Source organism: Branchiostoma lanceolatum, chromosome 2, assembly GCF_035083965.1.
Source record: "Branchiostoma lanceolatum isolate klBraLanc5 chromosome 2, klBraLanc5.hap2, whole genome shotgun sequence".
NCBI classification, from domain to species: Eukaryota; Metazoa; Chordata; class Leptocardii; order Amphioxiformes; family Branchiostomatidae; genus Branchiostoma; species Branchiostoma lanceolatum.
Genome location: NC_089723.1, coordinates 26,069,836 through 26,090,937, shown reverse-complemented (window position 1 = coordinate 26,090,937; position 21,102 = coordinate 26,069,836). Strand labels below are relative to the sequence as shown.

The following is a 21,102-nucleotide window of genomic DNA, read 5'->3' as shown; positions in this document are numbered from 1 at the left end:
GAGTGGTATGAACTTAAAAACGGACATGTTTTAGGTAAAGTTTTAGCCAAATGTTTTGACTGCATAATGCAATTTGGGGGTTGACTTTGATAGATAACACAGGAAACTCTCAAACTAAAAACATAGATATTATCTTTAATACCAATCAACTGTGGATTTATATTCATTGATTTGATTGTGTAGTCTTTCTATCCATCAAGATTGTCAAAGTTTGATCTGTAGAGTGGACAGTTCTTATTCAACCTTGTCCTTTGTACTGTCATGGTCCATGGATCTCTAACCTTATCCAAGCCTCATATCATATTCATGCACAAAATTCCCATTGAAATGCTGATGAAGATTATTATCAGGATAGCTATATATCTCCTGCTTTTATGATAAATCTCCATTATGACCAACATTATAATTTCCATAGTCCAAAAATAAAGATCAGTGCTGGCCACAATCATTATGTAGCAGAAGAAATTGAAAGGCAAAAATCATGACCATAATATTTCAGAATACATTTTTAGAATTATTACAGAATATATTTTTGTATGTTCACCTTTGACAAAAGTACCAGTTTCTACCAAATCAATAATAATACCATTCATGTCTCTGCTTTGCAAATTGAAAAAAAAAACTTTTTTCCTGTACTGATTCCATGTACCTTTTTGATTACTCTGCCTGTAATCATTGAGTTTTGTTTCCTAGGGCACCTTTGCTCAAAATTGGTCATTGTGCGAATCCGTGGAGCAGAAAATTTCCCCCTGGCAGAAATGGTCCTTTACCTCATTGCCCACATGGACAAATGAGCCAGCTTTTTGAATAGCTGCTTAGCTATAATGAAGATCTCATTTTTCCATCTGTGTGATTCATTACCGGGTTTCCACATGGGTCCCATGCGAAAGCACGGGGACATTACCTTTGAATGAGAGAAAAGCCTTTCCTTGGTTCTATGGGTTAATTAACCCCAAGTTCAAGAGAGTTCATCATCATCAGAACCTGGTCGTTTATCTTCCCAGGAAACATTAGCGAAAGACCTTCCCTATTTCCGTTATTGCTTACTGATAAGGCCGTATGCAACACCTGCAGCACTGACTAAACTGTTTTAGATGTGGAGGACAAACTTGCACCAACAAAGTTATAATTCTGTTAAATCCTTCTGTACAGAGTACAAATGTTCTAAAACAAGTGACAATTTTGTCTTTTGAAATGTCGCTTAAAAGTTAATTAGATAATGAATATTTTAGATGCTATACCAAAAAGATGATATGTTCTTCCATATTTTGCTTGTTTCAGTTATTGTTGAAAAATACTTTAACTTAAGGTTCATTTCAGCAGAGGTCACAGTTAAAGTCTATTCAATTTTCAAATTTTCAATATGCCATACACATTGACTGCTTAAGAGCCCCTACTTAAGTTGCTAGAAATGTCACTAAGAGTCATATCAATCCAGGTGGTATTTTATTCAATGGTCTACCATTTCACCATTTCCCATCCAACTAGTTTTTGAAGTTGAACAGGTCACAGTGGCAAAGGTTCATAGCAAAAAACCACCCACATCACCAAAGGGACTCTCCTGGAACGTAATATCTTTCCCTGCCCTCCCTGGCACCCTGTTCAGCAGTGCTTTGTTAATCCAGCGGCAATGTCACCCTAATGGTCACCAAATCCCAGCTTCAATAGAGTGGACTTTTCCATCTATATAGCCCCGATCACTCTGACAGTTAAGCCTGTGTGAAGCAGGAGGCGAGGTCAGCCCTACTCGCTTGAGAAGGAAGAGTCTTGGGAAGAAACGCTGTTACCTGGCGATAGGATGGGATTTCCTGAAGGAAGACTGATACGCCTACACCACAAGAGAAAAAGAATGATAGCTTTGTGTAATATTGACTGAGGATTCAGGGATAAACACAACAGGTAAGACAGCATGAAAAGGAGAATAAACTCAGATCAGCAAAAGTGACTTCCCTTGCAGGGGTTGACCTGTAATAGTTGTACGAACATGGAGAAAGCCCAGTCTGGCTGTTAAATAAATGATTCCTGTAGTATGGTGTTCAATTTAAGGATTTGTCAGCGCTTGCCAAGCAGAAGGACCAAATGCAAGATAGGCCGTCTGTTTACTCGAAGAAATAACCGCCGAGGCTCACCTAAGTAATAAGTGGGAATGTTGGGAGGACCTTTTCTCCTCCAACCGATCTTGACCCACAAAAGTCACTGCAGATCTTTTGTGTCGGCTTTATTGGGCTTTTGAGAACCATTACAAATAATGTGATGATGTAGCGTCCGGGGCTAAATTGCTTCAATTGGCAATCATTCCTAATCTGTGGTGAAAAATGAGGAAAACTTTCCTTTCAGAAAAGCTTGCAGGCTGCTCTTCCCATTTGTATCAGTGAGTGTCAGCGTGAGCTATTACGGCCACAAGTGATCGAATGAAAAAAGCTTCTATTCAGGGACTAGTACCATTCCTAAATGATTTCTCCCCCGCTGTCCTGCAAAGGCAACACGCAAAGTCAATGGTTTACAACTGGTTTCTGTTGTAGAGAGATGAGCAACTCTTATTTCTGTCAGTCGTTTATTATCAACCTAGTAGGATGTCCCTGCATCGACAAAACTAATAAAAAAGTATCCAAAGAAAAGTACACAGTAATTAGCTGCCAAAAGTCTGACAATGGAAAAGAAGGAAAAGTTCTTTGTTCCAAGTACAGTCTGTATGGTTAGCTTATAAAATACAAATCTCGCTGCTGGGATTCGAACCAGGAACCACATGGTACCTGTAGTTGAGGGCTAATCTGGCCATGGGGTACATGTTATGATATCCACTAAACCCCCTAACCTCCACCTATCAAACTTAAGTAGAACTTGAATAATTAGTGAAAGAAGTAACAGAATGGCAGATGATTGGAACTGTTTAGAAGAGACAAAACAAGAAATAATAGAAAAATAACATGTTGTAAATCTATTGTAAAAGTACTCCCTGCTAGAACTAATTTATGTTCAGGAAATTAGATTTCCAGAAGTCTAGGGGATAGCATAGGAAATCTATTACAATCTCCCCGATCAAATTCATTCTAAATGACAGTCACTTGTCAATATGTTGACATGATGAAAAGCCTTCTTAACCAACTACCAAACTTTCAAAATGAAGTTCATTGTTCAACTGTAGGGCATGGTACAAGTCAGGTCGTTATGCTTCTACATAGATAATCCTGTGCTTGTAGAATGAATGTATGAATGATTAATCCTGCACTATTCGATATCAACAGATCTTACCCTTTCACAATCACCTTGGTGCAATGTAACAAACATCTTGCCTTAAAAAATGAATAGTTTCTGTAAAATCAACACAATTCAAGTATACAGTTCTGCCAGCTGATTTCACAATAAAATTGAAATTGAAAATTAAAATTTATTTTCACAATCTGCATTTAGTGCATTATAGGAAAGTACATATATTACTGAAACTGCATTTTCCAAACATAAGGTCATACTCAGATGATTGCTGAAATAAACCAGGTTTCTTCCACGTGGAAGAAAATCTTAAGATATAACAAGCCAGATATCGGGATTTGTCGGAATCTGCCCAAGAAGCCAGGCTGCTCCGCCGTTAGTAAACATGGTTTCCCCATAGGTGCTGATGGTGACCTTTGTCGGCTCTGATGTCAGCTGCAGATCAGCCATTTTGTATAGGTTCCATCTCCACGGGAGCCACCGGGCGCCCTGCAATCTGACATTACAAATAGCGTGAACAAGTTCAGAGATGTTTTCATGCTACTCCAAATCCCTGTTGAACCGCAGGGGTTAATGCCGCCGAGTTGTTGCCATTCGAGGGCAGGCAATTGTGGGGAATTGCTGTGGAAGGTAGCACGACCTGCACCTTCCATGTTGTGTCAAGGTTACACATACACGGCACATTTACAGCTTTCTGGCAAGGTTGGAGCAACCCTGGGAGATACAACAACAGTAGCGGGGTTGGCCTTTGGGGTCGCTCAGTGCCAGGTTTTGTTCCCACAAGTCAGAGCAGATTCGGAGTGATGAGGGGATGGATGGACTAAAAGTCAACACACGGCAATCATGACGTGTGCGCCGTTGGTTGATTCACCAACGGAAACAAACAAGTTCCTATTGGTCATCCTGGAAAACCTTTGACCGTTCAGTGTTTCTGGTTTATGGGTGTCCCTTTGGTTATTGTGGTGTCAGGTATTGACTCTGTGGCATCCCTTGACCCTAGGTTCCCCCTATTCAGCAATGGATGGGAGGAGGAAGAAGGGTTCACTGTTGTTTTTTTCAGGCTATATTGACCTTGCGGGCGCTACACTGATCCACAGTAACAAAGAGTGGTCCGGCCATCTGTGGAGCGATAGCGATTTATCGGTCGCCTTTCTGGTCCGCCCATCCAGGCCTCTTGGCCCATTTGTCCATGTAGAAAACAAGCAGGAAAGAAAGACCTTTGTTGGTGCTGTTGAGCAAACAGCACCTCTCTAATGCTGCTACTGTAGCTAGGAGAAATGTCATGAGGAGAAAGCTTTTTAAATGTTAAACGGCCAAGGTACATGCAACACTACATTGGCCCCAGACGGGAACATTTGCCCTGAAATGCACTCATTGTCAGTGGCTGATACCTCCGGGCAGTTTGGCTTCTCTTTCTTCTCCGGTATTGCTAATTAAAAACGAGTGAGCCTACACAATAAATTCTAAACCCACAGACAAAGAAACTATGAACTTTGCTGTCAAAAGATGATGAAAAAAGTCTTTAGGTATGGATAGGATTTCACTTGCACCTGTTAGATAAGAAAGAGTGCTTCTGTTCATGTTGAGTGTTGTGTATCTTCCCCAGGCCTGGTTTAAACATGGATTATACAGAGTCAGTTAACAAATAAACACTGCCTCAAATAGACTCTGGATACACCTGCAAATCACAAGGTAAGCCACAGAAGAGAGAGAAAATGGTACAGTTGACATTTTTTCTTCTATCCTATACTTTCTATGCCAAGGGCTGATAGGACAAAAGAGAGGGTTTAACAAATGTTTTACACTTGTTGTAGTCATGAAATCAGTATTTAAAACCTGCATGCATTTTTAGCATTTCAAAACCATGGCAAGATATTACAGTAAATGCATTTAAGTTTGTGGTGATTTCGAGGATAGGAGAAAATGGTCTAGAAATGTTCACGGTTTGTTTTTAGCAGAGCCTGGTTTGTGGTTGAAGCAATGTGGTAGATGGGCAGAACAAGCATTTCCGCAGTGGCTTCAAGTTCGTGGTGAAGAGGCTACCGCAAAAATCACAAAATTTAATGTGAAACCACTGCAAACGCATTTTCAGTAATTTCTTACAAAATGTATAACTCACGAAGTTGAATAGAACATCTGCAGTGCTTTGATACATGTTTAAATTACTGTTCACATCAAACCAAAGTTTAGAAGTTATAAGAATGTCAGAGATAGTTTTGTGCCCATCTACCAAAAAAAAAGATTTAAAAAAAAGAAGATTAAGTCACTGCTTGAAGCGAAACCGCAGGTCATATACAGAAGTGATGCTTGTGTTTGCATAACTTTTCTCATACTCTCAAGAAGCCAAAAATGCCATATTGACAAGGTTTTATTAATTTCGAGCCAGAAGCTACAAATAGCTTCAGCCAGAGTTCTTTCCTGAGACAACTACAACTACTGTTAAGTGCCCCCATGGCAAATATCTATCCGTGTGCCTCTTACCTAACTGCCACAGTATTAATCATACCAGACAAGGATGAAAAGGTGGCCTAAATAACACAGTACATATGTTACTTATCCAGCAAATAACATCTTCTTAGAGTGTTCCATTATGTTTGCGTCCCTGTGGAAAAGTTGTATATAAAACAACATTTGTCAAAATAGATACAGAAATTGATTTCACTGCAAATATAAACATATATTTTTCTGCAGCAGAGTATTATAACTGAATATCAGGGGTCCTGACAACATAACGTATTGGTGGTTCCTACCTAATCGGTTGTGTATAAGGCATCTTGTCAATAAGTATGACAGAACAAATTGGTACATGTTCGTGAATGGTTTTGCAATATGTTGCCAATATTTGCAGCCTTCACATTGTCATTCATTGCAATATCCAATATACGTCAAAAGATTGCCCGATCATCTTTTAAACAACATGTTGATAAAATGCTCTAAGAGAGCATGTACAATATGTAACGTAGAGCTTGCTCTAGTAAATGAGTGTGTTATCTATTTTACTTTTAGATAATGTTATTTTTTCAACGAGCTGTCATTATATTACAAAAATTATAAGTATGACAAGATAGTAGTTGGGGAGGGGCATGGTAGTCAGTGGAAACAGCCTCTATGATAATTTTGAAGTCTCCTTTATGTTGAATAATACAAGATTTTGATGTTGTTGAACATCCTGGCTTTCAAATATTCAGGCTAGCCCTGTAGACTATTGAATATCATACTATGATGTAATGTGATAACATAAGGATATGGTCATATTGGTGCTGTATTCAATGGGTACTGTTTGCGATCTCAGTTTTGCATGTCTACAAAATGTAGATCTTGAAACTTTGACTACCTTGCAATCAATAGATTTGTTTTGTATTGTATTATTGAACCTCAACCATTTTAAGAATCCTGTTGTTTGATGCAAATGAGGCTTTTGAGTTCTGATAATAGTTTAAGATGTGGTTTTGAAGGGTCTAAAGCTGTGATCTACATTATCAGATGCTGTTACCTTCTCATCCTAACAGAAAGAATTGTCATTTTTGAGAACAGCTATTTTGATAAGAGTCAGGCCTGCCACTTATTGAGTGTTAAGGGTATACCAGTATATTGTACCATATATTCAGATGTTTTTGCAGTGTTTTAAAGTTTATGGTTTTGGCAGTGACCTATCACCACACATGTCTTTCATTATGTTACTATGATGGTTGTTTTAACAGCAAACTCAAAGACGCTGCAAATTCATGATTTTTACCCTACTGCAAAATTTAAGTATTGCGAACTTGAATCGATTTCCAGCAGTGTAATCATGATTAGTGGAGGCAAAGAAATGGAGTCTGGTATTCTATATTCAGTCTGGAATTGACTGCATCCAGAATATGATTTATTAAAGCCCACTGAGTGGTATGGCTCAGGGTATGCCATGTGATCTTAAAGTGGCATTGCACCTGGGGTAACAATGTTCCAGACAACCATTCAGCACAACCTAGATGATTAATTAGAAGTACATGGTTTTAATGCAATATTGCAGAATTCTCATTGATTTGTGAGCCATGCATGCCAAAAGAGGCAAACTTACTATGCCCTTTGATATATAAGACTCAATAATGTTTCTTAGATAAAGCTGCTCCCGCCTATTAATTGTCCTCGGAGGAAAAGTAAAGGCAAGACTGATGATGCCAGTGCAAGTGAACTTTTACAGCATCTTTGCCATAAAAATATGACTTGAAATGATTTTCTGTTTGCATTTTTATTACCTTTTTTGGCGAGTCCTATTGCTAACAACTTACTGTACTGTTACGGCCTCATTCGGTGGCCCCAGTGCTTGACACTCATCAATCACCGTGCCTGTCAAGCCCCCTTGACAGAAGGAATCACAGTTGACATTTGACTGCAAAGACTTTGTAGGTCAGGGCACTGGTCAGTACATCTGACCCCTGTTTTCATCAGTGATAAGCCATTGGAAATGGACCCTATGGGGCAGGTGGCTGTGAGGTTGTCAGAGAAGCCCTGCCTTGCCACAAAAGTTAAGGCACACCGGGCCTGTTTTGCTGATGGCTTTGTTAGAAAATTCTTACTAGTTTCTATAGGCTTTCATGGGATCTGTCAAGGAAGTATTGAAGCTGTCTCTGTTGGAAAGGTTATACCTAGTAGGGCTGGAAATTCATTTTTGTCATTTGGTAGTAGTAGTAACATAAAAATTTAGGTGCAAAGAAAAGACTTAGGACCTGGTGCACAATGTGAAATTAATTAGAATGTCGGCAAAATCTAATTATAAAACTTACTGTTTGTTCCTTTTCAGAGCTTGAATCTGAAATTCTTTAGCTTATTTCAACATTTAAGAAATGTTGTACAAGAAAGGTTTTCTTATTTTTTCGACAATTAAATGGCTAGAATATGCCATATACTGGTGTTCAATAGTACCCTTAGGTATGTTATCTAACACAAATATCTAGGTGCACCAGTGCACCCACAGTCAAAAATTAGATGCACTGCTACAATTTTGGGTGCTTAAAAGTGCATAATTATGCCAGTATTTCGAGCCCTGCCTACTCATGTGGATAGACAGGTGATTGGACTGTACCACAAAAGGAGAGGGGAGTATTTTAATAAACAGCCTTTATGGGAAGTCTAGATGGATGAGAAATTGTACCTAGTCTGAGAGCCCTAATGCAGTTATGTTGTATTTGTACCAACTACAATGTGACAGAGGCTGATACTTGATATAATAGAGTGAAAGGCACCTTGAATCTTTATGCCTTGGACCTTAACAGAGTAAGATAAAAATTAACTGGCAGCGTAAATTGTGTGTGTGGTTTTAGAGCTTCCCAAAATGTAGATTTACTCTGTCATAACGATTACGGCCATATTTAATGCCAACGTTTTAGTGCGGCACCTTGTCGATTATTCAGCCATAGTGAAGAGGAAATCAACCATATGCTTCCAGATACCTTGCCTCCTAATGCGGATTTATGGGCACAGTGTCCTTTCGAATGTCCTACGTTGTTGCTTCTGTGTTAGATTTGCTCAGGAATGCAGAATTTCCTAGTGACCTTCTAGTCAACAGCGGTAAAAGTCTTAAAAGTTGTGACTAGTGGAAAAAGAAATCAGCAAAATTTCATTATTGTTTGGTACTGATATATGTCTTGTTTTATTGCATTGCTGATAATGGTATACTTTTTCAATGATGAATATTGGAGCAAGGAGTAACATGGAGAAAGTGTCATATATTTCTGTTGAAGGTTCGAAAGCATGAAGCTAAAGATTTAGATGTGACACTTTTTTCAGATAAATGGCAAGTTTCGAAATCATGCTAACTTTCGTGAAAACAAATAGGATAACTGTAATTCAGATTACAACTTTTAGTTCTTCGCAGGTGCAAAGTTTCAAAATTCCTGGTCCCAGGAAGTAATCCTATTACTGTTTTTCCACCATCAGATTTTCCTTCAATTTTCCTTCAATTATGTCAATAGCTTCTATAAATGTAGCTACAAGGTCATCTAATTATGACTCCAAGACTAGTAGTGAAGTATCATGCACTGTCACTAATGATGATCATCAAATAAACAAATAAACAAACAAATAAAAGTTTTCAGGTGTTCCACCCCATGACTCATGAGCAACCTGTGCCCCCTCCTCCGAAACCTTACCCTTGTTCCCAGGGTCATGTGGGCGGGGCATGGTGTGGGCAGGGGAAGGAGAAGGCTGGACCATCTGTTGTCCGTGCCTGCTGTCCACCAGATGTCAAAGCGGTGGAACTGACTCCTCCTGATGCCAAGGACCCTGCCAGATCCGGTCGTGATGATGGGGCACCGAACAGGGGTTTCGCCTACTGGGCCGAAGTGTTGCAGTGTCAAGACAACCTGCGGTGAACATCACAAACAGCTGATGTGTACATGTAATATATCTTACTGATGTGCTGGCAAAATTTTAGAAACAGCGGTGATTTGAAAACTTTGAATTCCTTGGAAGGGCCGCTGTGTTGGTTTTCTATTTTCCATGGCACGGTCTGCGAAACGAGACGTGTTCGAGACAGATCCACACGGCTGAGATGTCAGAGAAGGCTACGCTATGATTAATGATGTGTTGCCTGGTGTCTGGCTGCTGGTCCTGACTAAAAATAAAGCAGAGGTTAATGTTGGTTTGCAAAAATGTTGGGCATTTGGGAGAGCTGTCAAGGTCCCTCCTGCAGAGAAGGATTTGTGTATGTGAAGGCTTGCATGTGTTTGCCCACTTGCAGATGTGTGGCAAGGCTTGGCTGTTACTTGTTCTGTATCATAGACACCTTATTGGGACAATTTTAAACCTGTCTGATATGTGTTATGGGTCCTGCTCTAACCAGCCATACCCTTTTTGGATGAGACAGATCAAAATGCAACCTGTGAAGTGACAAGACACGTGCAGCCCATCCATATCCACAGTTGTTTGGTGTGGTAGGAGATCCCATACTGTACACCTGTAAACCACTCTTCAAAGGCAATGGATTTCACACTGTCCCAAAAACTTTATGTCTTTATTTTTGCCCCATCCAACAAAAATTTTTGTAATATGTCGAAGTTGTAACAAGCCATCTGATTGGACATTAACCATTTATATCATATTTGTTTACTTACCATGGACATACGAAGAGATTTACAACACAAGTGGTTTGGCCCAGTCAGAAACTGCCTTTTTCACCTCCTTGGCCTTGCATGGTGAACAAGGTATATTAAATCAGAGATGGCCAATGTCACCCCTTTTTTACCCATACTGTTTTTTAACCCTTGCATGTCCCAGAGAAAAATAGCAGCACTGAGAATTTATTGCAATTCTGCATTGTGTATATTGTGTAAAGGTATGATGTATGAAGTACCTAATTCTGACTGCTCACTCAAACAAGGGTTATGATAAAGTTCATAATCTGTTCATGATTTAAAGTCTACATCCTCCCATTTGTCTGTTTTGCAATACAAACTGAAACTCTACAAAATTGAAACTTTACATGATCCAGCACCATCAAACTCAAAAAGTTATATTGTCCTGAAATGTTAGGGATGCCTATGGCGAGTGACTGATCAGCCAAGACTATCTTGCCCTGTCAGATAAGAAGTGACAAGATACATCTTGTGCAATCGGGCTGTCCCAAGTCAATAATGCTTCAGGCCAACACCTTAGTCTACCTGATATGATGGTGTCCTTTACTACCGTTTCTTATCTCAACTTCGGACTGATGATCGATACTTGGGTTGGAAAACTGGCTCAAATCAGACAAATTCTTTACAACCTAAAACTTTTTAGGGTGATTGTCGATACATTCCAACACCCTAGTTATATATTTTACTTTCAGAATTGCCAAAACTCAATGTGCTGCCTTGTAAACTTTTGATACAGTGTCCTCTGACAAGGTTCTTTATGAGACCAACTTGTGTCTACCACTTTTTCTAAAGGATATGTTTTAAAATGACTGAAGACACAGATAGCATTCTTTGTGGCCTTGCACCAGAACTCTTTAATTTCCTCGTTTGACTTGTAGCACAGTTGCCATGGTAACTGGGGAGAAATAATGTCCGACATCAGAGCACTAAGGCAAGGCTCATCCCACTGTGTACAAATGACAACAATTTGTCACCTAGAAGTGATCACTGTAAAGTACTCTTCCCTGCTCCTCCATCCTGGAGATGTCAGTGGTGGCAGGGCCACGTCATATTCAGGTGATATCACCACCGAGCAGCTGGACTCAAATGTCGACAACTCCGCACCGCAGATACAGCTGGCTGAATATTACCATCCTGAGGCGATCCTTAATGCATCTAGTTTGTAGATATATATTTTCTATCTGAACTTTTAATACCTGCGCCCGAGAAGACAAATGATGGTGACGCGGAGCCGGTGGCAGGTATTATCTCCAGCGAGCAAAATGCCTGGGACATTAGCTCGTGGCAGGTGAAGCAAAGTGTCTGTGACTTGGTGTTGGAGATACGTTTCATGACATGTACCCCGACAGTATATTATTCCCCCAGGCAATTCTGGGTGGGTTCCATTCTGTCATTTGTTTCAATGTGCTCTGTCAAAAGGTGCTGGGTGGGGGGGTGGCGGGCTAGCTACAGGTGCCATGTTCACCACAATCTGTACAACAAACACAATCTGTGACCTTCTTGCTCTTACTTTTCCACTTGCGTTGAACGTATTTGGCCGTGGGTTATTTCTTCCTAAGTGTGGCTGAGCGACTATCTCTGTTTTCAACATGGAGAAATCGATCCCGCCAGGGCTAAAGGTTGTATCTCTGCTTTGATCTGATCAAAGAGTGGTGACACTCAGGACTGACATGGCTGACTTTATTGCCTTTTTCCTACATGATGCCTCCTTAAGGCAAACCCTAGCATATCTCTCTAATGCCACCGGTGTGACCGTATCTTCCCAGCACAACTTTGGAAAATCTATCTTCGATAAATGCTGGTATCTCTCCAGAAATCTGTGATTAAATGTAGTAGCAACACAAGAAACAGCAACAACACTTTCAATGTTTTTAGTTTTTTAGTATCCAAAAGTATTGAATGAATGAGTGAGTGAATATTCTTCCCTTGAAGTTGAAATAGATTACTTTTTTTAACTAACCCTCATAGTCAACTCCTGGGTAGCAGATTTTTTTAAGATTATTGTGATTCAGGTCATCTTATTTTGATTTCAAGGAAAGAAAACTTTCCCCTGATCTCTTTGGTCTCTCTCATTCTGTAACGTTTCTGATACATTGTCTGAATTTCATTTCAAAAAATTTTACCTTGCAAACTTGGACCTTTCATGACGCTATGCTGAAAGCTTTAAGACCAGGTGACATTCAATGTGTATAATGTTACTTAACTATTCTTCTTTCCGTTTACCTGGTATCGCCTAGCAACACATAACAAGGATTAATTGGTTCAAGAAGTCACAACTACTCTGACGCAAAAGTAGTGGCGCCACAGAAGTCTTGACATTCTCAATATTCAGGAGGTCTCCTGTTGACATTCAGGTATGAGCCGTGAGCTTACTCTTGTCCACAATATGCGACGTAACTTATACCCCCGGCCTAACTTCTGATCTTGTGGTACTAGATAAGTCTGTCGCTTTTCTTTGCACTGCTTTGCCCCTAAACACCAAGCAGGTTAGAACAGAGTACGGCAGATTGAGAGATTAAAGATCGGAGCTATTTGCCCCGAAGCAGACGGCGAGGAAAACCTTGTTCTGCTACACGATACCATAGCTCCTCCAGCGTAATCAATATAGCGGGGGCAGGGTCTGAACCGGCATTGGTTATCAGCGCAAAATGTCCGTGACATTTGTGTCATGTAGCCGTGACATTAGCCCCTTCTCCGCAGGTAATGCCTCACCTGTGCGTGCTGTGTCATACGATACGGCTACAAATGCTCATCACACCCGGGCAAAATCAATATAGTGTCACAACCCAGTGTTGCTGGAGGCCAGGGGAGGACAGGTCCAGAGAACTGGCTTTGGTTGTGGGCTGTCAGTTGACAGATACCTGGTCTTAAACTGTCAGCGAGGTAGGCCAAAGCTGCAAATTCAATTTCCTCCGCAGATTCAGGTCGGACAAAGGAGCTCGGCCTAACTTCACAATATTTTTGGCGGAAAATGGGAGAGGGTTGACAGGGTCCCCTGCCGCACAAAGGATGGGCCACGGCCAAGGAACATGATTTCCACTTTCGATGGCAGTTTGTGTCGTCTGATAGATAGCTTTATTTTCCTTTCCTAAGTCTGTATTGAAACATGCTATAATACCTACAAGGTCATTCGATCATAGCAATCCACTGGATTAGAGCAGCACAAAAATGTTGCCTGAAATTTGTGGCAAAGTGTCTAAGAAAACAACAAAATTATCATCTGTAACCCACTATTTTGCTGTCATTCTATCATTCCAGAACAACTGCCTGTAAAAGGAATCATCAGGTTTCAATACTCGTAAGGCAACGTGGAGACACGTTAGAGACAGAACGGGTACATACATGTAAAAGTTCTGCGTGTAACTTTATTGGTGCCAGGTAACACTTTTAGACATGATGTGGACCAGTCAGGACTTTGTAAAGGTTTTTGTTCTCAATTGGTATCACAGTTCAGAGAAGCCCAGTCTAGTACATGGTACAGAATGTGTCTGGCGACTGGTGTGGCTCTGCCATGTGTAGAATGGTATCGGGTGAAAGGGTGCCATGAAGTTACTTTTTTCATGATTCTGCCAGTGTTGATAGTGTGTGATATTGTCCTGTCTTCAGTGTGGCACTGGAATTGGTCCTAGCTGTACCAGGCCTTTAGATTATGATCCTGACATCGCTATCCTAATTCTCTTCATGATGTACAATACAAAAGTCTTGTTTTTTCGTCTTCAGGGAATCATCATATTCATATTCTATTAAATACATTTTTGAAAAAAATTGTTTCTTTTTCCAATTTGCTCCTCATACATTGTAAACCCCCCCCCCCCCCTCCCCCCCACACACACACACAAAATTGTATATTCCAGGCAACTGAATTAACTTTTCAGGTTCTGGAAAATTTTAAAAAGCACCAAGTTTGCAGTTCTGGCACATGCACATCATAAAAAGAGAAATTGATGCAGCCATGCCTCAGTTCCCCTGTTGGTCAAAGATAAGGCAAGTCCTACCTGGCAAAGTGATGTTAGAGCCATGGCAGAAAGGGAAGCCTTGTCATGTTGACTGTATGTCACCAACTTTACTTAAGCAAAGCATGGATGACATGCCCAGACCATTTGCTACAGACGTGTCATGTGCGGAAAGCCCTCCATTCTCACCTGTCCTAATACATGAATGTCACAGGTCCAGGGGCAATGCCACTGCCACGCTGACAGGTGGTTCAGAAAAGGTTATAATGAAGAGGCTCCTCACCTTGTCAGTAAGGCTAAAGCTTAAACATGACTGTGGCAGATGTTGTAAAGGACCCCTTTCCACTAGCCGGGATCATTGAATGACTGTACAACCACCAAAATTGGATTTGTGTGACCCTTGATTTTATAGTTGGAATATGATGCATGTAAAGTATGATTTAAAAGACAGAAAAACAAACAAAATGTGAACAAAATTGTTCTTTATCTATGAGTGCTCTTTCTAATCTGTGGTTGCTCAGCAGTTGCATCGAAAAGTGGAAAGGGGGTGTAAGCGATAGAGTCGTTTGTATGATATTAACAAGAAGTTATCCTGAATGTTAGTTAGCTGCCCCTTGTTAATGCATGTTGGCCAACTGGCACTAGGAAAGGATAAGTATTGCTGGTGTAGTTCTTAACCTTCTGGGCAGAAGTGTTTAGAGGTTGTGAAAAATGTCACCGGAATCATGTTACCTTACGTTACGTTCACCCATCCTGTTTTCGCCATTGGAAAGCAGTGAATTAGATGCACCTCAGGTGGTGTAGGAGGAATTAAAAGAGCAGAAAGAACTTGACATTCTGTCGGTGACTGTCTTGCGTCTAAAATACATTCTGGCAACAAAACATTGTTGCATACCTTGGTAGTTTGACATTTCAAGGGCCAGGGTTGCTATTCTATAACAAAAAGGCACCCTGGCTATGGCACAAAAGGTTTGGAAACTTCAAGTTGATCAATCATTTTTCCGTTGTTACTTTACCAATTGTATGGTATTACTTGTATGTATCATTGGAAACCTTATTTATTGCCCTTGAGAATAATAACAAATTTGTTATGATTCTACATTCAAAGGTTGAACACCAGAGCTGACTAGTCACAAAACACGAGTGCTGAAATTTACCTGCCAAGTTGGCAGGGGAATTTGGGCACTTTTTGGGGATCCACCAACAAAATCAGCCTTTGTGCTTGTTACACTTAGCAAATGAATTGTGAAAAAAGTGGTTATTAAGAATGTGGTAAATTTTCTTTCATAGCCCAATCAGAAAACGAATAAGAAATCAAAGATCTTATACCTCCATGCAATATTTAGAGCTTGATTTTTTTTACAGAACTATGTCCATTTCACACATTACATGCTCCACTCTCAGGCACATGCCATCTTCTGGTTCCTGACTTTTGGCCATATGCGTCAACGTTCACTTCCTACCAGACTGCAGGAAAAATTTGGATGCAAGGCAGCTCAACTTTGCATCCTGCCAGTGTACCCTGGGTTAGCAGGAGCAAATTTGAGCACACATCAAGACCAGCAAACATACAGACAATATCTCTGTTTTTGCATTGTAGCAGGTCAATGGAAATGATTTCTTCCAACACTCGGCACATCCCCGTTATTGTCAGATCGCAATGCCTGCTTATCACTAGGTAGCCAGTCTCAAAGTTCAATGTTAACACATACCAGATCCGGTGGAAGGCTTCTATGGAAACCTTTTGCTATTATAATGTCAACTTCACATTGTCTCCAGAAGTGAACACATTGCCTGAGTTTTGACCCTGGAAAGAGGTGTGTGTACAAACTTTCATCCACAGTGGTCCACGAGTTCTGCTGGGGACAAAAGTTGGGAACTTTTCATTCAGGAAGTCGGAAAACCTGTCCTGTATTTGCATTTTCGGGGCACAACAAAGCATGCCAGGGTGCAGCAAGGGCAGTGTTCTATCAGCGTGCTCTTGACGCTCGATCAATAAGGGAGGTAGGGGTGGGAAAGGGCAAGGCTGATGGATAAAGGTATCCTTGGTGTAGGGTGGTTGTTGGGGCTGTGGAGTACAGATAACCAGGAGAACAGCTGTCCCCAGGCTCTGTCCTATCCCAGTCACAAATACAGACTTACAACAAACTCATCACTCATGTTGGCAGATAATGTTCCAGGATAGCTTCCGATTTGTCTGTCTTTATTGTTTCTCATGAGGCCCCCTTTCCACTAGACGGCTATCGCTGAGCGACCGTTGAGCGACCAAAATTGGATTTGTGTGATCCTTGATTTTATAATTGGAACATGATTAACAAAGTTTAAGTGCGATATACAAGACCTAAAAGCACACAAGACACTGGAAAATCGCATGATATTCATTTAGCAGTGTGAAACTTTTGGTCGCTCTGCAGTTGCTCAGCAGTTACAGCCTCCAGTGGATAGGGGTGTAACCAAGGAGAGCTGAATGAAACACATGTATATGTAGAAACCTTCTTTATACAAGTAGTTCAAGTCTTCCAGCTATCACCAAAGTCTTCACACAAGCATAGAGAGAGGGAGAGAAAGAGAGAGAGAGAGAGAGAGAGAAAGAGAGAGAGAGAGAAAGAGAGAGAGAAGGAAATACTGGCAGAATCTGTTTCTATTTAGAATTAATGCAAAATTCAAGTCTAAATGTCATTAACTTTTAAGTCAATATTGTAAGTTACCCATAAGTAAGATAACCATGAAAATTCAATTGCATTGAGCTAGCCTTGAAAGTAACTTTACAGGTAACTCTATTTGCAAGGCAATAATGTGAGTTGGGCAAGTTAGGCAGTTGTGCCGACAGAGGCATCTAAGAGGCGGTTTCATTCTAAGTCATTCCCACACTCTAACTGATCTATCTTGGGTCTAGAGGCAAAATTACAGCTACAAGCTAAGTTACATGATTATGTAATGTCTCATGGCACATATACAGACCACCTTTGCTTGCCATGCTGTATGGTGTACAAATCTGATTAAAAAGCCAGTGCCCCACTCAGTTTCCCCGACAACTCCCTGTCCCTTCGCTCCATCCTTCAAGAGGGTTCATCCAATTGTTGTCAGCACCTGGGTCCTGCCATCCTAAGCCCAGTGCTAGTCTTTGCTGTAATAAAGTGTAACCTAATGAGACGGCATGACACGGCAGGGTGTCCAGAGATCCGCCACACAGTCCTGAACTTGTGACAGGAAAAGTAGAATGTATGACACGTAGCATCCGTGCTCCCTAATTCCTCCACAAGGAAGTGTGTGGAAGAGAAATGCTGCCGCTATTACAGGACCATCTGTAATCCTGAGCCATCCGAGAATGGCCATGGAAAACAAGATTATTGATGAAAATCTTATAATGCATCTGTTTCACACTTAGGTTTGTTAATTGGGTTCCACAGGAATTAGGGTTGTTCATCATGTGATTGATTCGGTGGGTGGCATGTGTATGGAGGTGACTCTGGTGACAAATGTTCCTGCGGGGATGACTTTGTGCCACTGCCACATCCATCGTTGCCACTGCCATTGCCATTGCGCAGATTTACCATCCAGGAGAGGTCTTAACCCCTGGCAGTAATATGTCTTTATTTGTAGATAAAGCTACTTTGTTTCCCCCCTGCAATATGTGTATGGTAAATCCTGTAATGTGGTACTAAACTGAACTTTTCTCTCCCTCCTCCACAGCAAATGGGAACGTGTACTCGTGGGGCGTCGGCACAGAGGTAAGACACTAGCTCTCTCTTACTCCCTGCTATGCCCCTTGAGCACACAAATGCGGAAAATAGTCTTAATAACCTAAATGGCTTGCTCAGTGCCGCAGATTGGTAGCTGCTAGGATGATAAATGAAGGAACAGCCAGGGAGACAACTGGGATGAAGGCCTGAATAAAACACTTGGAGGAAAGTATCTCTTATCTATCATGTTCTGGAGGATTGCACGGTTGGATGGTAGGCAGGACAGATGGACAGATGGATGACTAGCTGTCTGCCTGGTCGTTTGGTTGACTGGCTGTGTAGTGGGATGACTAGTTTACTGGCCCGCCTGCTGACTGACTACATAGTCCGCTGCAAAGTTACTTGGCTGGTTGGTTGGTTGGTTGGTTGGTTGGTTGGTTGGTTGGTTGGTTGGTTGGTTGGTTGGTTGGTTGATTGGTTGACAGGACAAATAGCTGGATGGTTGGCCACTGACTGCCTGGTTGATTGGGTAGTTGACTGTCTAGAAGACAAGTTCATTAACTTGTTGCTCAGTCACTAGCTGGGAATGATGAATACCTTGCACAACAGTTTGCCAGAAGTGGAAATGTTACTTCTGGAGAAACATCTGAGATAGAACTATTAAGATTTGTGTTCTCGGGACATATGCATTAAAAGAAACTGAGGTGCTTTCAGGTCTCGATCCTACCATTTCCCAGCTTTTTAAGCCATCAAAATGATAGAAATTGATTGATTGCACATGTTTGAAGTACACTTCTCCAGTACATTATCATCAATTCATCCCATAGAAGTGCACTGTTATCCTGTTATCTCACAACCTCCTTCTGCTACCTTGAACCCCCTCAGAGCGATGCCTCGGGCTGTCCTAAACTTCTGCGTAATTTGTAAGATGTTCAATCTCCTACAGCTGCCATCTCAATGCAAAAATCCTCAATTTCAACTGCCAGTTTTTCTCTTAGGAGTCTCTGTAGGGCATGGATGCTCTGCTGAACTTCACCTGTAGACATTTTCTCTTTGAGAGGCTGACGAACTTGCTTCTTGCACACCTGTTTTAAGTTTTGTTGCCCAATGGTCTCCTGGCTGGAAGTTTAGTGGCCCAAAGACATGTAACTTGGATTGCTGCTTGTTTTATTGCCGAGAGGAGCAGCAGCAAAAAGGAGTTGCGAGCTTAGTTAGAGTAGTTAGATTGCGTCCTCGTCTTTTAGGGATATCACTTTACAAACATGCGCACTTTCAGAGGGTGTAGAAAACTTAACTCCTTTATCCCTTCAGGGATATCCTAGTGGCAAATTTGTCTGTGCACCCAAACCTTGACAAGTCCCTTTAGCTCGCAGGCTTTCTAAGCATTACACAGCCACACATAATTGTAATACCTCCTGTCCCTTTTGCCCCATCCCTTTCTCGCTGCTGGCTGGGGGGATTTTTGCCGAATTAGACTCGTGATAATGATACAGTTCTATACGAGGCCATTCCTTTTCCTCCAAGACACCAGGCAGTGTCACGTCTTAGTCTGTTTCTATTATGTTTTCCGTTAAGAAGAAGAATTGCCTTGAAGTTAGACCGTAAATCCTTTCAAGGGATGGAAAGCACTTACTTGCACGGTTAGGTAAGGGTAGTGCAAATACCTGGTTGGGCCATTTTGAATACCCTCCAAACCTTCCTGGTCCCAGGAGGGAGGGGACAGCTTCTTACCCGTACAAACTAAATGGCTCTCCCAGCTCTAGCTTCTACTTACACTTAGAACTATTTCTTACATGTCATCAATCATGTGCTCTTCTCCTGCAGCCTCTGCATGGGAGATGGCTTCTGGAAATGTGAGTCTGATGGCTCACTGATACTCTCTCTCTCTCCAACCAAATTGAAACAAGAGGTCGAAGAACTCATACCCCTTTGACACCTTTTATTTTGTGAATTATGAATTTCTCACTAATTCTGACTGTGCATTTTCCTGTGGAACTTTGGACCTGGGCCAAGCTTGTGGCACCAACTTTGGACCCGGCCAAACCAGCCTTCCCATCCTGCAAGTTTCCAGTTACACCATTTTCTGCCTTACATCCTGCCACTCTGCAATATTCAAATAACTGAATACACACCAGGACAAACAAACACACATACTAAAAACAATACCTTTGTGTTTGGGCTTTGTTCTTGTTCTTTGGGCTTGTACTGCTATAATGTTGTAATGTAGTTTAGCAGCATGCTCTTCCTATTACTAATTATAAGTATACATACCTGCATTGACCATCTTATCTATGTCTTTCAAGTTTAGCTCATCAAGATTGTGAATTCATAATTTGTTTCCGATATTTCTCAGACAGCTTCATTGACATTGACCCCACCATGGCCAATTTCAACGGTGGAAATAAGAAGTAATTGTTTTCATGTCTTAGATCTTGTTAAGATGGCTTCTTTTGTGCAGCTCAGAGTCTTTAGATAACCCTTTAGGACTTGAGAGCATCCACAGCCTATTTTTCAGATAAGATTATCATTTTGCCTTTGAACGCGGAACAAAAACGTGTATGAAAAGATGCTGGCAACTGTCCTTCTCCTACCAAAGGTAATTGATTAAGTTGGTGGCTCACCATAGAGTTTGTACAGACTAAGTGGATTTGCTTTCTTGTTCTGTTGCGAGTTTGCAAGGTCCTCGAAAAAGGGGACTGAATGCATGCAAACTGTTAGATCTCATCAAATTTAGTCACAGAAGTAGGATTTACCTCCATTGGTGCATGAACTGATCCATCAGATCAGCGGCAAAGTTGTTTGAATCCCCTCCACCCGTCCCTTTGCTATAATGAGTGCCCTAACTATATGGTGATGAAATATTCCCCGTATCACATGCTGCTTGGATCAATCTTTCACTCCTAATTTTCTTCTTGTTTTGTCCCTTTGTAATGACTGATCAACAGAGGACTCTGCAGCAGAGGACCTGGGGAGAAGTGGACTTAGAGTGCCACTCCAATCAACGGCACAAAAATCAATCTTCATTTCCGAGCTTGTTGTTTCTTTGTTGGTTGCCAAGTAACTGATCGCAGGGACGTGAACTTCAGCTGGCTTACTCAGGAGGAAGCATTCACTAATAATGACCCGTAGGAGCCGTTAGAG

The 21,102-nt window shown here is 41.2% G+C and overlaps 1 protein-coding gene across 1 annotated transcript in view; it reads left to right on the top strand.

Moving 5' to 3' along the window:
- The window catches only part of LOC136428226 (uncharacterized), an 87,865-nt gene that overhangs the window by 46,992 nt on the left and 19,771 nt on the right, over positions 1–21,102 (top strand). The window contains exon 9 of the mRNA XM_066417565.1: positions 17,972–18,009. Within this exon, the coding sequence (XP_066273662.1) occupies positions 17,972–18,009 (38 nt within the window). The remainder of the gene's footprint in view (positions 1–17,971; positions 18,010–21,102) is intronic.